The 22,978-nt window shown below is 41.4% G+C and overlaps 2 protein-coding genes and 1 long non-coding RNA gene across 12 annotated transcripts in view; 1 reads left to right on the forward strand and 2 right to left on the reverse strand.

The window, feature by feature from the left end:
- The window catches only part of fignl2 (fidgetin like 2), a 53,857-nt gene extending 45,966 nt beyond the window's left edge, over nt 1–7,891 (reverse strand). The window contains exons 1-3 of one of the 4 annotated variants that reach the window (XM_030424248.1): nt 7,779–7,891; nt 7,015–7,088; nt 6,594–6,657 (exon numbers count right to left, since the gene is read on the reverse strand). The gene's annotated coding sequence lies outside the window, so the exon portion shown is untranslated. Of the gene's footprint in view, nt 1–6,593; nt 6,760–7,014; nt 7,106–7,778 lie in introns of all 4 variants that reach the window. The other 3 variants (XM_030424246.1, XM_030424249.1, XM_030424247.1) reach the window with 3 other exon arrangements.
- LOC115585675 (uncharacterized) lies at nt 7,457–11,260 on the forward strand. Its single transcript, XR_003984743.1, has 5 exons — nt 7,457–7,565; nt 8,589–9,101; nt 9,207–9,306; nt 9,564–9,716; nt 10,835–11,260. It is a non-coding gene; the product is annotated as an uncharacterized LOC115585675 (long non-coding RNA).
- A 3,063-nt stretch (nt 11,261–14,323) lies between these two features.
- scn8aa (sodium channel, voltage gated, type VIII, alpha subunit a) overlaps nt 14,324–22,978 on the reverse strand; it is a 50,707-nt gene continuing 42,052 nt past the window's right edge. For 4 of the 7 annotated variants that reach the window (XM_030422686.1, XM_030422685.1, XM_030422684.1 and 1 more), the window contains 6 exons: nt 22,165–22,449; nt 21,781–21,834; nt 20,349–20,486; nt 20,155–20,259; nt 19,770–20,040; nt 18,494–19,653 (listed from right to left, as the gene is read on the reverse strand). In XM_030422686.1, the coding sequence (XP_030278546.1) occupies nt 18,494–19,653; nt 19,770–20,040; nt 20,155–20,259; nt 20,349–20,486; nt 21,781–21,834; nt 22,165–22,449 (2,013 nt within the window). Of the gene's footprint in view, nt 19,654–19,769; nt 20,041–20,154; nt 20,260–20,348; nt 20,487–21,780; nt 21,835–22,164; nt 22,450–22,978 lie in introns of all 7 variants that reach the window. The other 3 variants (XM_030422680.1, XM_030422687.1, XM_030422683.1) reach the window with 1 other exon arrangement.

Raw genomic sequence — 22,978 nt, forward strand, 5'->3', positions numbered from 1 at the left:
TAGCTCAGTTGGTAGAGCGGGCGTCCCATGTGCAGAGGCTTTGTCCTCGCTGTGGCGCCCCCAGGTTCGTGTCCCGGCCTGGGCACCCTTTGCCGCTTGTCACTCCCCCTCTCTCTCATCCTGTTTCCTATCATATCTCCAGCTGTTCTATCAATAAAGCCGATAAATGGTCAAAACAATATTTAAAATTAAAAAATAATAATTGGACCATTAAAAGCTGCATTACATTAAAGTGATGTAATATGCTGAACTTAACAGACTGTTATACTTGATCTAATACTTAGCTTCACCCAGTAAGCCTTTATATCCATATTACTGATGATAACTAATCAAAAGTCTCATTAGAAAGTAACATTTTTTGCAAGGTTATTCATAAGGTTTCTTGATTTTGTTGCCCACTCCTAACATTTGTGAAGTGCTTTTGATGAGTTTCAAACATATCAGAGATATATATTGTTTATTGCAATACAGCCTAATAATATAGTCTCCAGCCAAACTGTTAGTGGTTGAGTTGTATTGTGTATAATGCAGGTGTCAGGTTCTGTCAAAGAAGAAGAATGTATAAATGTACTAGACAATATCACAAATACCATTGTCCACTATCCATTGTGAGTCCGACATTGCTACAGGATTGAAGGCTAAATCAGAGAAGGACTCTTTTACTAGCTGAAATTTCAATTTCAGTCAGCTTTTGGGAAACTTTTTTATATTGAAGAATTAGTCACAAATTTGGAAAGTCTTACTGAAGAAGAAAGGAATCCGCAGGCTAAGATTTATATGTACAAGACAACTTAATTCATGGCAGCTTAAGAAGTACACAAGCATTGTTTCCACTTTGACAGAACATACATTGCATTCATTTTCTTGTGTTCTTCTCCATCTGATCTTTCTTTAAAAAATAAATAAATAAAACAATAAAATAACAACAACAACAAAAACACCCATCTTTCTGACATGAGCTTAAAGAGGGTTGTGCAGAGGTGAGAAAGAAATCTTGGATGGATCTTTCATGCACTTTCTATGTAAACAACCAGAGGTAACACTATGATAATCTTCCAGAAGAAATTCTCCAAACAGTGTGCCTTTAAACCTCACATGTAAATAATGACAACCACAATATCTGCTTGGTCATAATCCGACTATTATTGAGAGATGACATGCTCTCTTAAAAAACTTTCTCCAGTTTACTTATTAATGTGTTGAATATGTTTGTAAGTTACAGGGATTTTCAGTTCAACCATTCACTGTCTTTTCACCTTTGCCCTTACTGCTGAAAACAGGTCTGTGTGTGTCAGTCATGTTGTTCAATAGTCTAAATGTTTGTCCCTGGAGCTCTTTGTGTTCTCTTTTTTCAAGCTCAACTATTTAGCACACGTTCATCTCCTTTCTTCACCGTCACATTTAAGCTCTAGAAAAGTGCATGAATGAGACACCGTACATAATACAGTGTCAGGTCTGTCAGGTTGACGTCAACAGAGGAGCAACATTAGTGCCATACATGTTCCTCGTGTCAAGAGCCATGCCTTGTGCCAGAAGTGAAAGCTCGGAGACAAAAACACAAGGTGAGAGTACTTATTCTCCCTAACTAGCCTCCGTAACCTGGTGGGCCTGACCTTCAATCCAGTGGTGGAAAAAAGCATGACATATGGCCTGGTCTGCACGTCCACAGACCGACCCTGGCCAGGGCCAGCAGACCCCTGGGTAAAATCAAATGAATGCATGTAAACATTTAGCCCCCTGCACACTGTGCCGTGATCCCCTGCATGAGCTTAGGTGACCCCAGTCAACATCAATCAGACACAACACAATGGGAAGAGGCACACGGGGGAAAAGCTGGGGTCAACCGCACTTTTAATAAGCAGGATGGCATTGTGGAAGCAGATCGGCCCTGTTCTTCCGACCGTGGGTAAGCTGGGCACTCCTGCCCCCTCAACCACAAGCGGCAATTACGAGGAACCCTCAATGCATGAGCTTTAGAGATGAGTGGATAATCTACTTGGGCGGATTTAAGACTAATCTGCCATTTTTGCTCTCCAAATCAAATCACAATGGGATACATATAGGGCTTATGCACTGATATGATGATTCCAGAAGATGGACAGAAGGAGGATGATTCACTGAATGGCAAGGGGAGTATTTGCAAGGATTTGCCAGGAAAATGATATAACAACAACAAGATGAAATGCTTTTTTTGGTTCAGTTTGGATAACCCAAATGTTAACCGTCTAATACAAGAGTCCAGTACAAATTGTTCTATGACAATCCATAACCTCTTTCTTACAGCTTAGCTGAGCTCTATCTCTGGGGAGCATGCATCAAGTAAACAGACAGAAAATGACTGTTTTGACAGCTGCAGGGAGAGCATTACCCTATTTCTCTGCTGTCTGAGATAAGAACTATCAGCAGAGTCGGAAATGCAGGAGCTGGTCACGCCTTCCCTGCTGTAACATGCTGCAGTTATAGTGTCATCCTGAGGTTTCAGTCTGTCGCTGCGGCGGAGCAACAAACACGCAGAGCTAATGACAGTTAGCAAACACTAACTTGTGTGATCCAGTCTGACTATCAGCAGGAGCAGCGAGTCTGTGAAAGCACAGGTCCACACAGGCATAAACATATGCACACATTCCCACACGTGTGAAAAAACATACACAAACGCCACGCTGGATGGCGTGTGTCCTCCGATGCGGGTGGTTGTCAGTTAAAATCTCTCACTCTGACAACCCTGCCCCCTTATTTCATTACCGCTCCTCCTCTCTGCCAGACACTTACAATCCCATTACCTTCTGCAGATCAGCTCCGGCCTGAGCCAGAGCCTCCTCCCTAGGCAGACACAAACACATTGATTCAACATCTGAACCAGCAAACAGCAAGGGCAGACTCAGGAAGTCGCAGATTCACAGCCACACGATCAATAGAGAGGGAAGTGCCGAAGTCTTCAAAGCAGACAGGACAAGTTTAATCAGTCAAATTCTGTCATCAAGAGGATTTTAGAAAGGATTGACTGCCAAAGATATGAGAATGAATGACACAGAATTAACTATTTCAAACTCAGTCTCTCCAAACTCTCGTCATGAGATGTTTTAAAAATCTAAAAAATATAATGTTTCAATCATTGGTTGAATCCTTTTTAATTCACTGTGAGCATTATAAAGAAATACTCCCTCTTGCTCTCTCTTAACTCCAAGGAAGTGACACAAGGTGATGAAAGGTGCCAATCAATTGGTGGCTGATGTTTGAGGCCTCAGCTGCTCCACAGCCACATCCACCAAAGCTGATTACTATTACAACACCCCCTCCATCTATTTCTCCTTTGGGAAAAAGGCTGGAGTCCATGCTGTAGTGTATTATAAAGGGAAATTCGGGTATTTTTAAACCATGGCTTTGTATTTCCATGTTTTAGTGTGTAAATGATTCATACTTACTACTTACTGACCAGAAACACAAGTTTCGCTTATTGAGAAGTCTTGCTCTGAAATCTTACAAGAGGTGTCACAGTCGTTACACAATCAAATTGTCAAAATAAGTGAAACAGTCAGCCATGACTTTGAAAAGTAAATTCTTGGAAAAACTCCTCTCTCCAACTCTGACTTATCCACTGTTGTCAGAGTTGGAGAGAGGACAACTCTCACAAGACTTCAGAGTAAGACTTCTGCTTGAGCAGGACTTGTGTTTCAGGTTACAAAAGGGATCTTATTTTCATAAAAAAAAGCCTTCAAAAAGGCTTATCTCCATAGCAATTATTTCCATAAAACTATCAGACCCGGACACAAAACCTCAGCCTTGTCAGTGGCAAAAACAAGCACTGTTAGCTGCTCCAAAGGATCAAGTTGTGGCCATTTGCTGCAAATGCAATGAAACATATACACAACAAAATATGTAAGACCCTGTTTTAAATACCAGAATGCCCCTTTAAGATCTTGTAGGCAAGAAGTAATCAAACTAGGACATCTGGCTTTAAAATAATATAAAAGAATTCTAGGCTATATCACAATACACATCTCTTCATATTTTTTGACAAAATACCTCTTGTTTCTCCTACACACTGGCTTGGTCATGGTCAAAGTTGTCTATTAAAGTTGTCAACTCTATAAGTCACAGTCCACCTTAAAAGTGGCATTTTTTTCCATAAATAATGGGCTTATTGTAGTATGAATGGACCAGTTTAACAGCATTAGCCCACAGCTGTTTTGTTTGATTTAAATGTTTGTACAATGTTCAGTTAAAACAGAAATTTAGTTTCACTTTACTCAGAAATTCTTTTTCTGTAAAGGTTATTTAAAACATGATAATGATACATTATTTCTATATATTTTGTTGAAGCTAAAGGAATAAACATTTCCTGACAAATCAGAAAGGCGAGCGATTGATGAACAGTTCTGGAGGCGCAGTCCGACAACACACCTTACCACCGCAAGCAAATTCTCAACCTGTGACATACTGTAGGGATGATGTTGGTTCTTCACAAAACATCAACAAAAATAGATTTTTGTAATAATCATCAGTAATGCAGACGAGTTGGTCAAGACAATAATAAAACAGTCTGGTAAGTTCACTTTACTGTAATGCAGCCCTTTAAAGACAGGATAAGACAACACCAAAATCTAAGAAGATATATATAGTGTCATATCACATCACGATAACAATGTAATATATATATATATTCCAGCTCTAAATCTAATGTTTCTGGTCTATGATGGCGCAGGACCACCAGGACACTTTTCCATTTCCATCTGCAGCTAAATGAAGGATAGAGGACAAGAGATAGAGGAAAGCGAAGGGTTGGGGAAATGGAAGGCAGTAGCACCAACATTCAGTAGGGTCACGGTGCATTGATGCAAATAATGCACTGAGAGAAAATTCACAGCTAACGTAAGCTGCTGTGTTCTTGCAGGGTTCCTTTCACCCCACTCTACTCCCCACCCCCACAAACAGCTCTGCCTCTTCTCTGGACCGTGGCCGAGCCTCCATGCCCCGAGTGCGCTCGCTGGAGCACAGGGCCCTGCAAGAATGGAGCCTATTCAACAGCCTGCCTCCAGATGCTCGCCAAAAACAGTCCTCCAGGCTACAGCAGGGAGCAGAGAGCAGGAAAGGCAGATAGGAATCTGATAGCCTATCATTAACAGCCCAAATAAATTGAAGGAGAAATCTCAGGCTAAACCACTGCCCTCGGTCGTGATGTTTAAAGGTGATAGCCTCATTGTTTTGTCTCCTGTGACGTTTTCAAAGGTTTGCTATGCCTCACCAGAGATGGTGTTTGTTGTTGCAGCTAAATTGTCTAATGTGTTGCGTTCCCTGTGATTCACAGACTTTGCCCAAGTGAGGCACGATCAATACAAGAACGCTGCGTGGGAGCCTCTCCTCAATGTAAACCAATCTTACATCTTATGTAACAACCACCCTGCTGCCGGGAACAGTTTTGTCTTTTCATTCAGATGTGGTTAGTTGGCTTAAGTTTAAAAAACACAATGAGGAAATGCAGAATCCAGCTTAAAACAACAATAATCTCATCAGGAAACTCTAACGTTACAAAGATCTCCCCCTGATGTAGCTTCTACGTGATGCAATGTAAAAGAGTGCCCCTGTGTGTAAGAAAGGGCACAGATCAATGCAATATTAATGTGTCAATCAGCACCAAGTTATCAGGCAGCAGCAACAGCAGAAAGAACAGGATTGCAGCCCCTGTGAATGACTCCCAGCTATACAATCCCCGCACTGAACTCCCCATCTTCTCTTAGTGATAACATATATCGAACATAGACTCAAACCTTTATACCGATCCTCCCCAAGGAGAATGCTGGAGGAGAATAGTGAGTATGAGTTGCGGGGCAGGGGAGTGCATGTGTATTGTATCACATCCCTTATGAATACTATATTACTGCACCAACCCAAACAGGCTATTGCAGCTACTCTAACAGACCAAGCAAATCAAATCTAAAAAAGATTTTTTAATCATTTCCTTTATCTTATTATGTCATGAATTTAAACCTTTTAGGTTGTTTCTCATGCGTCTGGTTTAGAATCCAAATTTGGTTTGCTTGGAAAGTGGACGGAGACTGAGACTGTCCTCCTCATTGGATGTTTGTTTGTTTTCTTTTGTTTTTTTATAATACATTTAATGTATCTATGTGTATGGTGTAATCCATCTGCAGCTCCATGTACGCTCTCAAAATAGACTATAATTGCCAAATTTCAGAAATTATAAGAATTTGTGACACACCAAAAACAAGGTCTTGGTCCAATAAAGGGTTGAGGGCTCCTCACCGGAGGTTTCAGCGAGGGGCTCCTCAACATGAGAGCACAGGAGACCTCCCTGCACTGCTGTGGTCAAGTCTGACACCTAGTGGCCAGAGCCTATAAGTACGCTACATACAGACACTGGCAAATATTTAAAGCAAGATTTATCAAATCATGTCCACCAGTGATATAAAGAGGTAACTATCTTCAGCTCGGTGGTTATTTATGGCTTGAAAACTCTTTCTACCAACTCCTGGCGTTGCTTATTGTTCACCAGACAGCACTGAATATGAGTGATGATTAAATTTGACAACACAAAGTAGGAGACTTGAGGTGTTGTGGACTAAATAAACTCTTACCTTGAGATGGAAGAGGTTCTGTCTTCAGGGTGAGATGCAGGTGCAGCTCCTGCGCTCACAGCTGCTGTTGTCACAGCATTGTGAACATAAGATAAGATACAATTTGAAGTGACTCAAAAATCTGTAGTGGCATCTTCTGTCATTGGGGCTAATGCTGATGTTCAGTCTGTTTTGAAGAGAGGAGTCACAGGCCAGTCCAAAACAGTAAAACTAACAAAACTTTATTGAAAAGAGACAAATGTTTGAAAAACAGGTCATTTCTATTGTCTCTGCGTCTCCACCTTAGACTAAACAGTATATACTCACACTGTTAACTGAATAGGCATTGTCTAACAAACCATGACATGATGAGACTAGAATTATAAGTTAAGCACTAAAATAAAAACAAACTGGTCTAAACTGTGAATCATATCTTACTTACATGACAGCATGGTTCCTGTAGGTTGAGTGAGGCTCTCCAAAGATAGAGACATGATGTCATCCCAGTTTTGTACCCTGCCAAACATCATGTCCTGTCCATAAAAGTCCTGTCTTCAGACATTTAATATTGTCAAGAACTCATGCAAAGGTTAAAAATGTGCGGAAAATAGGCGAACGTGCTAAATCTCACTGAGTAAGCTTATAGGGAGTTCACAATGTTGCCAAACGTTATGGTAATTCATGCTAATTAAATACATTACTCAATTATTGACGAGCCAAAACAATCATAAAAGTACTTTGTCATTGCTCTACTGGTTTGATCAGCATTTTCCTAGGCAAGGACAACTCAAGTAAAGTACTCAAAATCTGTCTCAACAAGAAATTTAGCTTTGTCAGCTAGCTAAATGACTAGTTAGCTGTATGCTTTAACACTAGTTTGTGGTCTATAATAACATCTGCTCGCTGTACATTTTTGCTACTTATAGTTGGTTTAAAAGTTTGGGTCAGTTGTCGGGGAGCTTGTCATAATGGCCTCGCTCTGAAGGTCTGATGGTAAGTGTCAATGCTCACATATTAGTCGCCACACATGTAGCCTAGCTTCATAAACATCTGGTGTAGTTATCTAGCAAACGTCAATAAAGCTAGCTAAAGTTGGCTACTAATGTTAGCTAGCGTTAACATGTGCTAGCTGGTTGTCTGTAGCATTAGTTGTGTACTGGGATAAATGTTTTGCATTTCGACAGACACAATATTACATTTACATACCTTAAATCAACGGTTGTGCTTTCCTCTCAGGTAAAGTAAAATAAACTGGAATCAGAAATGACATGCTAATCAGGATGTGTCTTCCTCGTGGTTGGCGGTCTTGCCACTCATCATTCAAATTGACAGCGTCATATAAAATAGAATAAAAGAATAAATCTCAAAAGTCATATTGATTAATCCTGTTGAAATGTTACTTTTGCAAAGGTGATTCACCCACATGAATAGTACTTGAGTAGGCCTAAAGTATCTGATATTGAATTTCCTTAAGTATTAAAAAATACAGGTAAAAGTAAACTATACATCTTATTGTATGTTATCTGATATTTGACAATATAATATATCAAATACAATGATTAATTAAAAATGTGTTACTTTGGCTCAGGTACAGCATACAATCTGAAAAGTAACAAAAATTATCAAAAAACTATAAATGAGTAAAAAGTACAATATTTTGCCTCAAAATGTGGCTACTGTGTAGTGGAAGTATAAAGTAGCAGAAAATGGCAACTCAAGTATAGAAGTACATTAAAATTCCGCTTAAGCTCTTTACTTGAGTAAAAGTACTTAGTTACATTCCATCACTGAAAATGGACTAACAGGCCCCAAGAGAAAATAATTTGTCTTTGTGCACGTCAGAATTTGCTTGCACAGATCCAACATGAGCCACTGGGTACCACCTCTTCCCTGCAACCTCAGTGCCCTGGCTTATGTTTGTGTTCAATCCAAATTGTGCACTTCATTTACTGTTGATGTTCCTTATTAGGTCAAATATTGCAAAAACTCTCTTGAATTGTTTCTGGATTATCTCAGACATGTCACAGATGACTCGACTGCTGCGGGAGGAGATAAGATGGGAGCGGAGCGTCAGCCAATCTCAGATGGTTTCGGTCACAGCTGAACACACTCAAAGGCCTTTACGTGCGACATTAAAGGAGAGAACAACGCAGTTTATGAGTTGTTTTTTCTTTACGTCAGACATCAGAGCAACGTGTCTTCACACCTGCTACTGTCTGCGTTAGTGAGAGTTGGCTCTGACCTCTGAGCTGTTTGGAGAGCACAGGCCAGTCTAGTTCAGATAAGATATGATCCGAGGGACTGTAATGAGGAAGAGGGTCAAGATCTGGGAGAGGTGAACTATGTCATTGTGGAACACCTGCCATCTTTATAAAGGGGCGCAGATGATCGCTTCTTGCAGTTTAGCTCATTCCCAGTGTACCTTGAAGGTGTAGAGGGACTTCTCTGTGGCTTCATCAATATCACACTGCATGAACACCAGACAAGCAACAGCAGAACCTCACTGGATACGTGTCGAAGTTCCCTAAGGTCAGTTTATTCATTCAGATCTAAACCTGCCTGGTGAAATGCAGTGTTTACTTAACTAAATTAGGATAAACAGTTCTCTTGTGTTCTTGGTTATGTGTTGGCTAGGAGACCCAAGGATGAGCCCACACCTGTGGTGTATGTTGGTCCTTTTTCTCTGTTCGTGCAGTAAAGAGATGGTTGTGCTGGATAAAACCAGACCGGCAAGGTACGTCTTAGTTCCCTTTCTGTGTAATTGGATGCTGGCATGATAGGATGTTCAGCAGCACTTTTACACTTGTGTGATTGAGCAAAATAGAGATCTGAATTAGCGTGACAGCTTTTTTCTGCTGTCGTTAAAAATGTAGTGTAGCCGGTTTCACTCAAAAAATAAATGCAATTGTCATAAATATTTGAAGTGTGTCATGAAATGAAATGCACCATGATGTTTGGTGCTGACTCGCTCATCAACACTGCTTTTCTTAGAAGGCATTCATATCAGATGCAAAACGGACAAAACCTCATCAGGAACCTCAAAAGGCATTCGGACGGGACGTTCACCAGCGACTTCACCCACTATCTCGATAAGATCAAGGCTAAAGATTTTGTGGAGTGGCTGGCCAGCACCAAACGGGAAGGGTGAGCTGAAAAGCAACGTTCAAATCAAAGCTGTGTGAAGTTACAGTATGTGTTTTACTGCAGATTACAATGTGGTGAACGCATGTTGTGAGAGGTAAAGAAACATATGAGTGTATCCAACTCTTTTTCACAATTTAGCCCAATTTCAGGCGATCTTTTATTCAAAGCAGGCAAGCAGGATGAATGATTCCAGCCATGGGCAAAGACAGGATTATGTAAAATATTTGACAGGTTAGAAAAAGGCTCTAATGATTTTGAACGGAAACTCTCCAATGCGTAATAGGAAGATTATTTTTAAATACCTGCATTTAAGGAGCTTCTTTTTTTTCTCCATTCTATTTGATTGAGCATCAACAGGGAAAAGAAGGACTACGTTTATTTTTGTCTTAACCCTGACACACCCGACCCTGACTCCACCTCAGGCAACAAACAAAACAGAAAAAAAACAAAGCCCATATGAAAGATCATATTTGTAAGAGAAGCTGATTTTTGAGTCTCATTACGAACTCGTCAAATACTGACGCTTTGGGATTGTAGGACAGGTTTACCAATCTCGGGCATTATCAAAACATATGTAGAGGGTTTGCTGGGGACTGACCACATTTTAGACAACCTATGATCTGTGTAATGAATCAGCGCGTGTTGGCAACAGAAGACTTACAGAAAAATAGAATTACGAAGATTTGCTCTTAAATCTTTTCTACCTAGAAGGGTGGAGTTATAAGAGAGCTTCTCCAGTAGGAAGACACTGGATACTTAAGATAGAAACTAGTTGTTGTAAAACTGTAAATTTCTGTCTATGTTCGTCTTTACATTGTTAGAGGTACTATTAAAATGTACGATTTATGTTTTTATCTGCTTTATATTGATTTTGGTTCAGGAAATGTACATATGTGAAAAGTAAAAAAGTAGTAAAGTACTTGCCCTATAATATTTTGCATAATAACGCAGCAGTTTGTATAATGACAAATAAAGGCCTTGTGAAAAGGCTTTTACCAGTGTTGTAGAGAGATGTTTTCAAGTAAAAACAGTTTGAATCTTGTGTCAGTGTTTTAGATCGGATGTATCTTGGTTTTGTTTGACCTCAACCTCTTCCTTTTATATTATTTTACTTGCAGATGTCATCAAGACCTGCTCCAGATGGCAGCACAAGTTTAAGACAGCCCGGAGTGCATGTACTGTATGCGTGAGGCCGCTTCATGTCATCCGGGAGATGAACCCTGAGCAACAGAACACATTGATCGGTTTATTTATTTATTCTGAATTTTGCACTTTGCTGCTTTAATAACAAGCAAAAATATATAGAAAATAATAACGATCTTCAACTTCTTATCTCATCTTACTTATTATTTTTTGAAGAAGTGGAATAATTTCCTTCCCTACTCTTAATTTTTTTCATTTCAGAGGAAATCATGTAACACTCAGACACTCCCTCCTTACAGAGAATGCAGGCTTCATCTATTTTTGTGTGCCTTATGTTGATTCTTCCTCTGCAGTATGAATAAACTAACATGCAAAATCAATAAATTGGATCAATTTATCAATTCAGTGCTTTTTATTCCAAATGATTTGTTCGTTGGCCTGTGTACCTCTGACACTCGGAGGTGCACACAAAGGTATTTTCAAATTACTTCAGATTTTAGGATAAAATCTCGATATTTCTGATGATGTTGGGGATGCTGGGTGCATCTGACGCTGCCCGAAGGAAAAACAAAATATGAGGTTATATTTAGTGATCCCTCTAAAAAGACACATTTGAAGCATACATGGTGCTGACCACAGGCTGGTGCTGTTGTTCAGCAAATCAGCAGCAGCTCAGGATGATTTGGACTTTTTTTTTTTTCTTTTTTAAAGCCAGTGCGTGGGTATGAGGGAATGTGTTTAGTTTCCTTTTGCAGTGTAGAGTGTATATAGCATGCACTTTGTTCACATGCATTTACATTGTTGCACAATAAGGTTATGCAATGAGGTAGGCAGACATTACAGTAAGTAATGGATTTAACATGCAGTGGCGAGGAGGGGCCGGTGGATTTTAGGCAGGCTGTAAGTGTTGGGAATGGATCGGGTGTGTGTGTGGGGGGGGGGGTTAGGGGTAGCTATGTGCCTGCCTCGTTTCTCATTGAGAAATGTGAGTTGTGTGAGGGTGCAGCTGTGGTGGGGGCTCTTGGCTCCTGGCCATAGCCATGATGGAGAGCTCCCTCTTTGGGCACCGTCCTCCCATCTCATTCTGACTCTCTGGGGGGGTGAAGGGAGACCAGGGGAAGGAGGGGAGAAGGAGGGAGGGAACACCAGCAGCAGAGCACAAACACAAGCCTCTGCTCTCAGTCAAGGGGTTGAAATGGGATCAGATAGTAGGAAAACCCCCCTTTTTTACTGCCTGACTGTCTGACGCTCAGCAGCAGGACTGAAGCAAAAATGGGACAGAAGGAGGGAACAGATGAGCAACACGACCCGAGCTGTTTATAGCCATGTATGAGGAAATGATGCACAGTTTTAAATGACAGTGTTTGAGCGTCAGCGTCACAGGTATGGAAAGCCAAGGCCTCGATCTCCTTTTTAAAAAGCTGATCTTGGTGAAGGAAAAAAAAACACTGTGACACGTTTAATTGTTATATTTAGCCACGCTCAGGTCCACCCACAGAGAAAGCACATGCTATGGGGCAACATACTTCAGAGGAAGGGAGGTGGGATGAGAGGAGAGCGAGGAGAGGAGCGAGAGGAGGAGGAAGAGGGGAGTGTAGGTGTGGCTGTCTACGAATTAGGTCGAGCTCCTCCGCACACCAAACACATTTTCATGGCTCAGTTTTAGCCCCTCGACAACCAGCACAGCGCCTGTCCTCTCTACTCGCAACCCCACCCCAACACTGGAGCCTTCAGAGGCAGAGGATGTCGGTCCGCCGCGGCACCTCCTCCTCCTCCTCCTCCACCAGCACCGAGGACAGCTCCTCACCGGCTGCCATCCACCGCCGCTCTCTGCCGCACTCAGATGTCGTTAACGAGCCTAATTTTAGGATGAAATGTCTTCTTATTTTTGGTGTTTTGTTTTCCGTCCACCGAGCGTGGGAGCCGGTCTCCTAGGCAGCCGTGCATGGGCACAAGCTGATGGAGGCACCTGGCCAAATTGGGAGTGTGCTGCTGACTCAGCCTCGACTGCTGCATTAATTTATCTGCACTGCAGTGCTCCACCACCTCCCCTCCCCTCCCCTTCTCCCTTCCTCACCTCCCTCCCTCCCTCCCTCTCACTGCTCTCTCACACAGCCGGAGCTGGAGAGAGAAGGAGGGTCGATAGTCAATAAGGAGCAGGTTCACATCGCCTACATGTGTTAGAAGATAGCAGAGATTTGACAATATCATACAAAGGGGGGGGGGGGGGGGGGGTAAAAAAAAAAAAAAAAGGCTTAGTGGAAGAGAAGGAAGGAGCTGGACAGACTGAATTCTGTACTGTGACAAAAAAAAAGCAAAGGAAGGGAGGAGTGCTCCATCTATTCACTGTCTGAGGAGAACTCCATGCATCATTTACATACAATTCAACCCACTCTCCAGAAAGGCTCCCTCACCCTCCTCCTCCCTCCCTAGAGAAGCACAGACTGATCCATACTCACCTCCCCTCCCCAAACACTGCTCTTTCAGCCCAGTGCTCCTGAGGTTGCGAAGTTATGGGGCTGATGGCTGCTGTAATATCATACCTCCAGGCTATTTACTTCATGGTGCACCACAAACAGGAGCATCACGGGGCAGATGGACTGCATAGTAATGGGGCTATAGTCCATCTTCTGCCCGTGAGTAGGGAACGTTAACGCGCCACTCTTAACAAATTCAATAAGTCCATTACATTTGAAAGGCTGCCTTTTCACGACCCGGTTACCACAGCGCCGCTCAGCTCCATTTCACAGGATGTTTTGTAACTCACATACAGCACCACAAAAGTAAAGTAATCGGTACAAAATGGTGACCGATACTTAAAGTGGTCAATGTGGAACGAGCCTGGAGGGAAGTATGGGAGGAAATCTAGATGTCAGTCTGCACTTGAAGGGGCTCTATCTATGAATTACGTATATATATATATATTTTTTTTTCTGGCCACAGATGAGTGGATTGTAAAGTGACGTGAAAAAGTAGACCGGCCTGTCTCTCTCGGTTGTTCATAGGAGCCTGTGGACGATTTGTTTAAGGTGTTAAATGCTGCTGGGTTGGACTGGATTTTCGTTCTCCGCCCTGCTAACAGAGAGCAACAGTAGCTAACGGTCGAAACAGAGACGTTAACATAAACTAACTTCCACAGAGCCCCTTTAAAGAAGCCATCTGTAGTTTTGGAGAGGAAATTCTAACTCAAAAATTCCATTTACAATGTTGATGGGGTAACAATACAAACTCAGAAATAATTACTTTTTCCATAACTGAATGAATGAGGTGATCTCGGCGGGAAATAACACAGTTTGAAGCTAGAAAAGGTGGCCGCCAAATATAAACAACAGTATTACATTGTGTTGTCCTTTAAGGTCAATGATAATCTTTCTCTTCTCCCCCCAAACTACATCGAGCACCTTTAAAAAACAGGCAAAACTAAACATTTGATTAAAACTAACAAAAACAAAACATCACACACATTGTAACTGGAAGGCTGCTTTATTGGTAATAAAAAGGTTCGTGCTCAAATGAAGACAATCTTTCATATATTCTTACCAAGAGTCCAAGTGGTTGTGCAACACACCATCATATTGTACTGTATATCCTCTTTTTATCACGGTGTCAAATGATAACAACAGTTTGAAAAGCACTTTTTTAATTTTTCAGCGAAAAAGAAAAAACGCCCATAACAAACCATGCTAAAAAAGAATGAGTCCTATAATCAAATATTGATACAAAAATAAATTTCAGATGGAAAACAGAAACATTGAAGAAATCAAACGGAAATATAGAAGGCAAGCTGCTTTTTCACAAGCCAAGTGGGTGACACACATAGCACTAAGAACAGGACATTTTTGAGTTAGCTGTTTTTCTGTTAACATCACACACTGTTGAATATTACGATGAAGTGGGGTGTCTGGATGATCCTCTGGCAGTATTTCTGACTCGACATCCCTGATTAATGTTGTGCTCACCCCCAAACCCCCACCCTCCACAGTTTGGAAACATGTTTTGTGTTTGTTTGTTTTTTTTTTTGTTTCTTTCTTTTTTTGTTTTGTTGTTTTTTTGTTGTTGTTTTTTTTCAGTGTGGCATCGACATCCAAATTCGCAGAAAAAGCAGAAAAAAGGCACATGCCATTGAGTGGAACACTAGAAACAAACCATTTAAACAAAAGAAGTGTGAGGATGAGAAGCAAGTACATGATTGTATGCATGTTGAGCTGTAATGGCACTGATGTGTGGGTATGTATGGGGAGAAAAAAAGGTCCGGGGGTAGGTACCGTCTCGGGTTTAAGAGGCAGTCAGTCACACCAGCTGACGTCCTCGGGGGGAACAGATCACTGGTTAATTGGCAGGGCAGTGAGGAGAGTCACCTGTGTATGTTTGTGTCCGTGACTGTGGGTGCGTCCTGTATACTCAGTGAAGGTGAGAGATATGACAGTAAGTGAGAAATGTGCTGGTAACGTTATCCTTTCGTCATGATCAGGCTACAATCCATGGCAAGCAGCTCCAGTAACATCGCACATGAGCTATTCCCCGACATAGAAGGGTGCTGGAAACAACCAGTTTTAGACATCCACTGAACGTGTTGCACATAAATCAAATGTGACAAACAGTGTTCTTCTGTTTTATGTATATACATATAGACATATATGTATACATGTATTTATCTTTTGTATTATATAATATCTATATTTCATTCAATTTCCGTCAACAAAGTGAAAAGTGTCTCAAAAAATCCAAAAGGTAACAAATGTGACAAAGGGCATAGCTGGAAGCCATTCTATATTATTGTTATTATTCATTTTTTGATTATTAGTAGTAACATTTTTAAAATTCCGTATTTACAAAAAACACAACAAAGCATGCCGATAAAATAAAAGAATATAATACAATATTTATAGTTTTTCTCTCAAAAAGTTCGTTCTTTTTCAGCGATTGTGCCATTTACATCATAGCCTGCACTGTACATATATATGTTTTTGTGTTTTCTTTTTTTCTTTTTTTGCTAGTTTTTTTTCTTCATTTTTTTTCATGTGTGAATGTATCATTCTAAAACATTACATCCAAGATGAACATGGGTAAATTTGATGACATTACTCACTCCTCCTGTGGTTCTCATTGGGAATGTATTTGGTTTCAGTGTGCAGCAGCCAAACTGATTTCGGAGACCTCATATTGTAAACAGACCTCAGTTATTGTTACAGACAGGGGGTTCTGGTACAGGCAGTGTTAAACACACCAAATGGCATTAGTGGTGCGATGATGGATGCCAGATTTACGTCCAGTCATCCACTTATAAATAGGACCATCTCTCCTGTGTAGATAAAAAATGGCAGGAACACCTAAGGAGGCAGATGTGTCTTGTCTACCACTTGACAAAGCCTCAAGTTTTTTTGTCTTTTTTTGAATACGAAAAACACCCACAAAGCTTATTATACAACATAGCTGCGTCAATGTGAGGCCTGCTGATGTTTTATCTCGTCAAGTGCTTCTACCTCCATCTCTGGTTAATTATTTTTGAAGCGGGTGACAGTATTCGAAAGCCTGCAAGTATGTGAAAAGATGGTGCGAGCCTGGGTCCAACACCACACAGTGTTTAAGAGGTCCCACAAAAGCACAATGATACACTGACAAACATGGGACTTTCAGCACTCTGACTCAGACCAAAGCACGAATCTCTCTTTTTCGTCTTCCGCTCTTCCATTTCTCAATTGTTCTCATGGCAGTCAGTCTAAAACCCTGAAGGTAGGGGCTCTACCTGTTTATTGGTCCACGTTTATACTGAGTTATTTCTCACCCATCCACCTCCCTGAAATACCAGACTAAATCCATTTGATTCTAACAGTCCAAACCACAAGCTCTTCATGACCATAAACCTTCCATACATGCTAGGCACGACAAGGCATGTCCTTGTGATAATTCTCTGCTAACTCCGCTCTTTCAGATGGTCAGTGTCATTCTCACTGATCAAAGCCGCCTTTTCTGAGAATGATTGAATCACAAGGACATCAGAGAAGGACTTCAAGGCTTTTTTTTTTCTCTAAAGCTGGCAACTCAAATTGTCCGAAAAGCACTACCTAAGACATCACTCGCCGGGGGGAAATTCTGATGTGGCTCTGACAGAGTACAAAAGAGAAATCAATTAATTGGCAAGAGTACTGTCTAATGCATTGACCTAAAAGTTGTTTTCAGTTCTTCCACTAGCCCAAAACAACAAAAAATCAAAACAAAACATGACCACAATTTGGTCCCTTGTCCAGGAACTACAGCAGTAGAGGGGATACCTATTGACACTCATGCAAACCAGACCCTTATTGATGCCTGAAATGGATTCCTTGGGAAGTGACTGTATGACGGATGTAAGTAAACAAAGAGATGTAAGCCCCAGATTTGGTTCAGGAACACCGGCATGGCCCTCCAAATCTGTGCATCCTCAACGTGAGGATATTCTGCTTCCTAATACTCATACGCTCCACAATCTTTCTATACTACTAACATTCAGAGCAGCAAAAAAAACATTTTCCGGTTTGTGTCGTCCAACTGAGACTTTGCCTCTGAGTGCTTACATCCTTCATTCACCTGAACTTTTAAATGAAGGGCTTAATTCAAAGATCTGTCAGTTGAAAAGTAAAACTAGTGAAGGGCAGGATCAATCACTATCATTCCTCTCGTAATTTCCCCAGTGGACAGCCTCAAACTATAGTCAAGCCACTGCAGTGGTCTGAGAATTAGTGTCTTGTGGACTATGATTACTCATGCATGATTCCTGATCAAAACATGCCTTCATGCAAGTCATTTCTATGCATTGAACGAGCACAATAATTATTATTTATCTGGAACTCGGTCTGAGCAAGTCTCCTTCAGCCCAAGTCAAAACAATGACCAATGACCCCTACCGGTCAGTGTGAAAGCCCATGTAGAAAATGTCTGTTTCAATGTCAGTATAACAAAGAGGAGATGAAAAGACTAGTGACATGGGCTAAATGTTATCTTTTTTTGCTGCTCAAATAATGTAAAGATGCAAGTATACTCCGCACAAACAAACAAAAAAATCTTTGTCTACGGTTCTGGGTTTTCCCCTCGCTCGCTAGTGTTTCCTTCCAAGCTAATCTTGCTTGGTTGATTACTGTTTTTGTTGTTGATAGAGATGGTAAACGCGATATCACAGACCCTCCTTTAGACTGCTGGTACAGTTCTAGTAGTGGGATCTGTACGATCCAGTCCCGCAGAGCGCTGCTGCGGGGGTCCACACTCGGTGGTGGCAGGGATTTTGCAATTCTTCGATCATCTAGCAGAGATTTCTGTGCCTTGGCAGTTGATCCCCGAAGAAATGTGTGTCATTGGCCAGCACACAGTGAGTCACTGTTTTTCATTTTGCATTTGTTCCTCATTTTAATGAACTTGGTCACTATGCAGCAAAAGTCCGTGGTAAACTGATTGTGTTTGGTTCAGCTGTCTTTGACGACATAAGAAACCACATTGCCTCAGTAGTATTTGAGTCTGTAAACATTTTTTTTTTTTTTTATGTTTTTCTTGTTTTGTTTTTTTCTTACTTGCAAATGATCACTTTTTCTACATTTTGTTGGGTTTGGGCTCAGAGTCTCATCTCACTGTGTTTTATTGGATTTTTCAGGAGTCACTGAACCCTAACACTTGGATTCCCACTCGTCTTTTTGGTTTTTGTCCTTCTCTTTTCGGGCCCACTCCTCCTTGTTTTCATCCTGCTTTTCCTTGTCGGGTTTGGTCACGCTGTCGTACGAGGGGAGAGAGGCTGTGGATGGTGTGCTCTCCTTCTTCTCTTGGTTGGTCCCGCCATTCTCCAGCTTATTGTTAGTAAAAGTGTGGCGCTTGAAGATGATGCCGCGCCTGATGAGGTGGGCGCGGTAGGCATTCTGGATAATTCTGGCAGAGACGTCCTCCTGTTTGCGGCGAAGAGTGGTGGTGATGGGTTCATACGACACCTTGGAGGGGTTGGCTGCCACGAAACGCTCTTCCATCTGTTGCCTCAGCATGTCCAACTCACCACTGTCACCCAGCACTCGCTTTGTGAAGGCAAACAGGATGTCCAGGCAGTGAATGCGATCGCCGCTCACCATGGGCATGTCCATGGCTATTAGTTCTATAGTGTTGGGCTTTGGCACACGAAGTGGGTGCTCCAGTGTGTCTGCAAAGTCAGACAGCTTGGCAAAAGTGATGAACTGAGAGGCAGTGGGGTCAAACTTCTCCCAGATCTCATAAAAGGTCTCGAAGTCGTCCTCGCTTAGTGGATCTGCACTTTCCTCTGTGGCCACGCTGAAGTTCTCCAGAATGATGGCGATGTACATGTTGACCACAATCAGGAAGGAAATGATAATATACATGACAAAGAAGAAGATTCCCACTGAGGGGTTGCCACAGTCGCCCTTCACGGATGTACCAGGGTTTTCCAAATTGGGATCGCAGTCTGGTGGGTAGTTGAGGATCGGCAGCAGTAAGCCGTCCCATCCAGCCGACGTGGTGATCATGAACAGAATGATCATGCTGTTGCCAAAGGTCTCAAAGTTGTACAAGTCGTCAATGCCTGCTCCGTGTTTGACGTAGCCGAAGTTGGACATACCGAAGATGGAGAAGATGAACATGACCAGGAAGAGCAGGAGCCCAATGTTGAAAAGGGCTGGCAGTGACATCATCAGGGCAAAGAGTAAAGTCCGGATGCCCTTAGCTCCCTTGATCAGACGGAGGATACGGCCAATACGAGCCAACCTGATCACCCTGAACAGAGTCGGTGACACAAAGTACTTCTCAATGAGGTCAGCCAGGAACATGCCTGACAGAAAGGAAAAAATAAAGAAGAAAAGAGGAGAATACCATCAGTATACAACAGACTTTAAGAGTGAGATTCTCAAGTTACTCCTTCATCACTCTTCAGTCTCCCTCACTCACCGACAATAGACAGGATCACCACCACCACGTCGAAGATATTCCAGCCATTGGTGAAGTAATAGTGGCGAAGGGCAAAGAGCTTCAGCAAGAACTCTGTAGTGAAGACTACGATAAAAATGAAGTTGACCCAGTAGAGGACAAGCTCCGTTTCATCCGACTGATCGTCCGTTTCAACCATCATGGTGACCATGTTGAGGCAGATGAGTATCATGATGGAGATGTCGAAGACTTGCTGCGTCACAAAGTCAAACACCATGCCTTGGACCTTGTTCTACGGACACAAAGAGGGATCAAGTTGAGATTTAATGGGGATTCAACTAAAAGCATCATATTTTGAGCAATCTTAACAGTTGGTCAGAAGAAGAAACTTCAAGAAAAAACATACCTGTGGTCGAGGAATAGGTTTTTGTGGCTTTTTGGACCCCAGTTTTTTCATTGCATTGTAGTATTTCTTCTGTTCCTCCGTCATGAAGATATCCTGACCTCCAAAGTAAAGGGATAAACAGAGATTTGGTTATAATCACATTCTAACGTTTTAGGAATAAACCCCAGGGGATAAGGAGAGAGAACGGATCTTATCTTTTTCTTCTGCTGGTTGAAGTTGTCGATGATCACACCAATAAAGAGGTTAAGGGTGAAGAAGGAGCCGAATATGATGAAAACAACAAAGTAGATGTACATGTAGATGTTGACTTCATAGTCAGGCTGGTCTTCCACCTTGGAGGGACACACAATGTTGAAGAAAATGTTGTGTTGTATTAACACAATTTGAAAATATGATTTAACATTTCTGTAAATACACATATTCACTTTTTCAGTAGTTAAATACATGTCATTACATTTTCCGCAAGAAAGATGTTTTTCCTCATTTAAGGTGATGTATGCTCAAGTCTTAAACTATTCATTTGATGCAATAAAAATGTGGTAAAACATCATGACTGACAGCTTCACCCTGCTCGCAATTGACCATACTCACACAGCAGCCATTTTCCTTTGACGTCACACTAAGGGTGTAAAGCTCAAATGCTGAGATAATGTTATCCTGTTGTGTTCCAGGTCGCAAGTTGGATAAATGTTGGGAATCACTTACTGGATGATCATCAACCGGAAAAGATAATGGAGAGTGAAGATCGGTCCATATTTCAAGGTCAAACATCATATTTGATATTACCTTAGCTTACGTTGCAACATGCAACCACTTCAAGCCAACGCTACTATTCGATTACGTCCAGTGTTTTACTTCCAGGCTTCAATAAATGTCTCCAAGATGTGTGTTAATATTTTTAGAATTAATTTTACGCCATGGCTTTGCTATGAGATCGTCGATATCAAATATCAAACAGGATTCTTAACTAAGAAGTGGTTTGATGCTAACAATAGCTGATGGCTGACGGGGTATTACATATGTTGTTGTTTTACCTTAAAATATGAGTCAGTGTCTCTCCAGATTTTCACAATATGACATCCCTACAGTTGCTGATTAATATGAAAGTGATGAAATGATAACTTTTAAAAATAAAAATGTTGTCAGCTTTTCTAAGTTGACATGACTAGCAACCTGGAAAAAACTGTGTGAGATGTCAGAAGAAAAATGGCCGCCATGTGAATATGATCCACTGAGTTGGACGGGTATATGGGAGAGGCCTCTATCACTACTGCGCAGTACCCAGACCCAAATGACATCTCAGCGCAAGATGGCAGCTCCTATCCTGGATATTTTGGCATAAATTGCATCGTATATTTTTTTATGGTCTATCCAATTGTCCAACAATGGCAAAATCTGCCTACCAAAACCTCTAAAGTTCTTTAATTAACACCTGTCTGTTTAATCTGTACAAAAATCAAGTTAAGTTAGGCGAAGTTACGCTTCACAGTTAGTGTACAATCTTCTCATCTCAGCAATGTCTTTTCAAAATGTAAAGCTTTTTCCTGAAGACCTGCTTGTTCACAGTCCAGCCTACAGTGAGATAAACCAGTATAACAACATTTATTGAAGAAGCAATGTACATACATTTCTTGAATCCACAGCTGCGTACATAATGTCCATCCAGCCTTTGAATGTGGCCTTTCAAAAGAGAGTCATGATTAAACACAGATTGTAGAAACCAAAAGCAAAGGAATATACAGAGAACATTCTGAATTCAAATCTAGAAACTCAAACCGAAACTGATGCATGTCCTGTGGTACAGCTTGGCCACGGAAAGAAACAAGTAGATGAAGAAAAGGACATGAAGAAACACATAGTATACACAATGAACACGAACAATAGACAGCCTCAGAGTACTGTGAAAGCAAAGTAAAACAAAGGTACATAGGAAAATGAGAAAACAAACAAAGTTAGCATGAAACAAGAGATGGAGTCAGACAGAGGAAAGAGGAGGAGCGACACTCTCACCACTTGCAGCAGGGCCAGGTAGCCGGCGCCCACATTGTCAAAGTTGATCTTGACGTTCTTCCACCTGACCTCGGTATTGTTTTGTTCCATGAGGGCCACGCACTGGGTCTTGTTGTTGACCACATCGACGGGGAAGTACTCCTCTGACGTCTCATTGAAACAGTAGTAGTACTTGCCCGCAAACAAGTTGACCCCCATGATACTGAAAATCAGCCAAAAGATGAGGCAAACCAGCAACACATTCATAATGGAAGGGATGGCACCCACCAAGGCGTTGACTACCACCTAGACCAGACCAGGGAAGACAGGATATGACAGAGTGAGAACCAGGAAACAAACGCAGCTCATTCAACCCCTCCGACAAGACACTACATACTGTTATGGCTTAACACTTAGGGTTTACAAAAAAACCCTTTTTGTTGCAGGTGGCATTATGAGCGCAAGTTCTATCTTATTGTGATTTAATACAGCTGAAAAAAGCACCACACTTTACTGTGATGTACATACTGAAGTGTGGGGAATTAACAAGAAGGAGATCTGTATCAGTCCTGTTCTAATTAGAGCAGCACTGATGTGACTCTGAGATGCTCTTTGATCTGTCAAAGCATGTGGCTAGGGATACTCAAACACACACACACACACACACACACACACACACACACACGTACAAAGGCAAATAGCAAAATAAATTATTAATAATAAATTGCATGTTTATGGTGTTAAATGTACAATTTATAAACTTTTTAAGTAAAACCTAAAATGATGGTTGTTACATATTATGTAAGTTAAAAACAAACATTGTGACTTCTAGGGA

This window comes from Sparus aurata, chromosome 7 (assembly GCF_900880675.1).
Source record: "Sparus aurata chromosome 7, fSpaAur1.1, whole genome shotgun sequence".
Taxonomy (NCBI): Eukaryota; Metazoa; Chordata; class Actinopteri; order Spariformes; family Sparidae; genus Sparus; species Sparus aurata.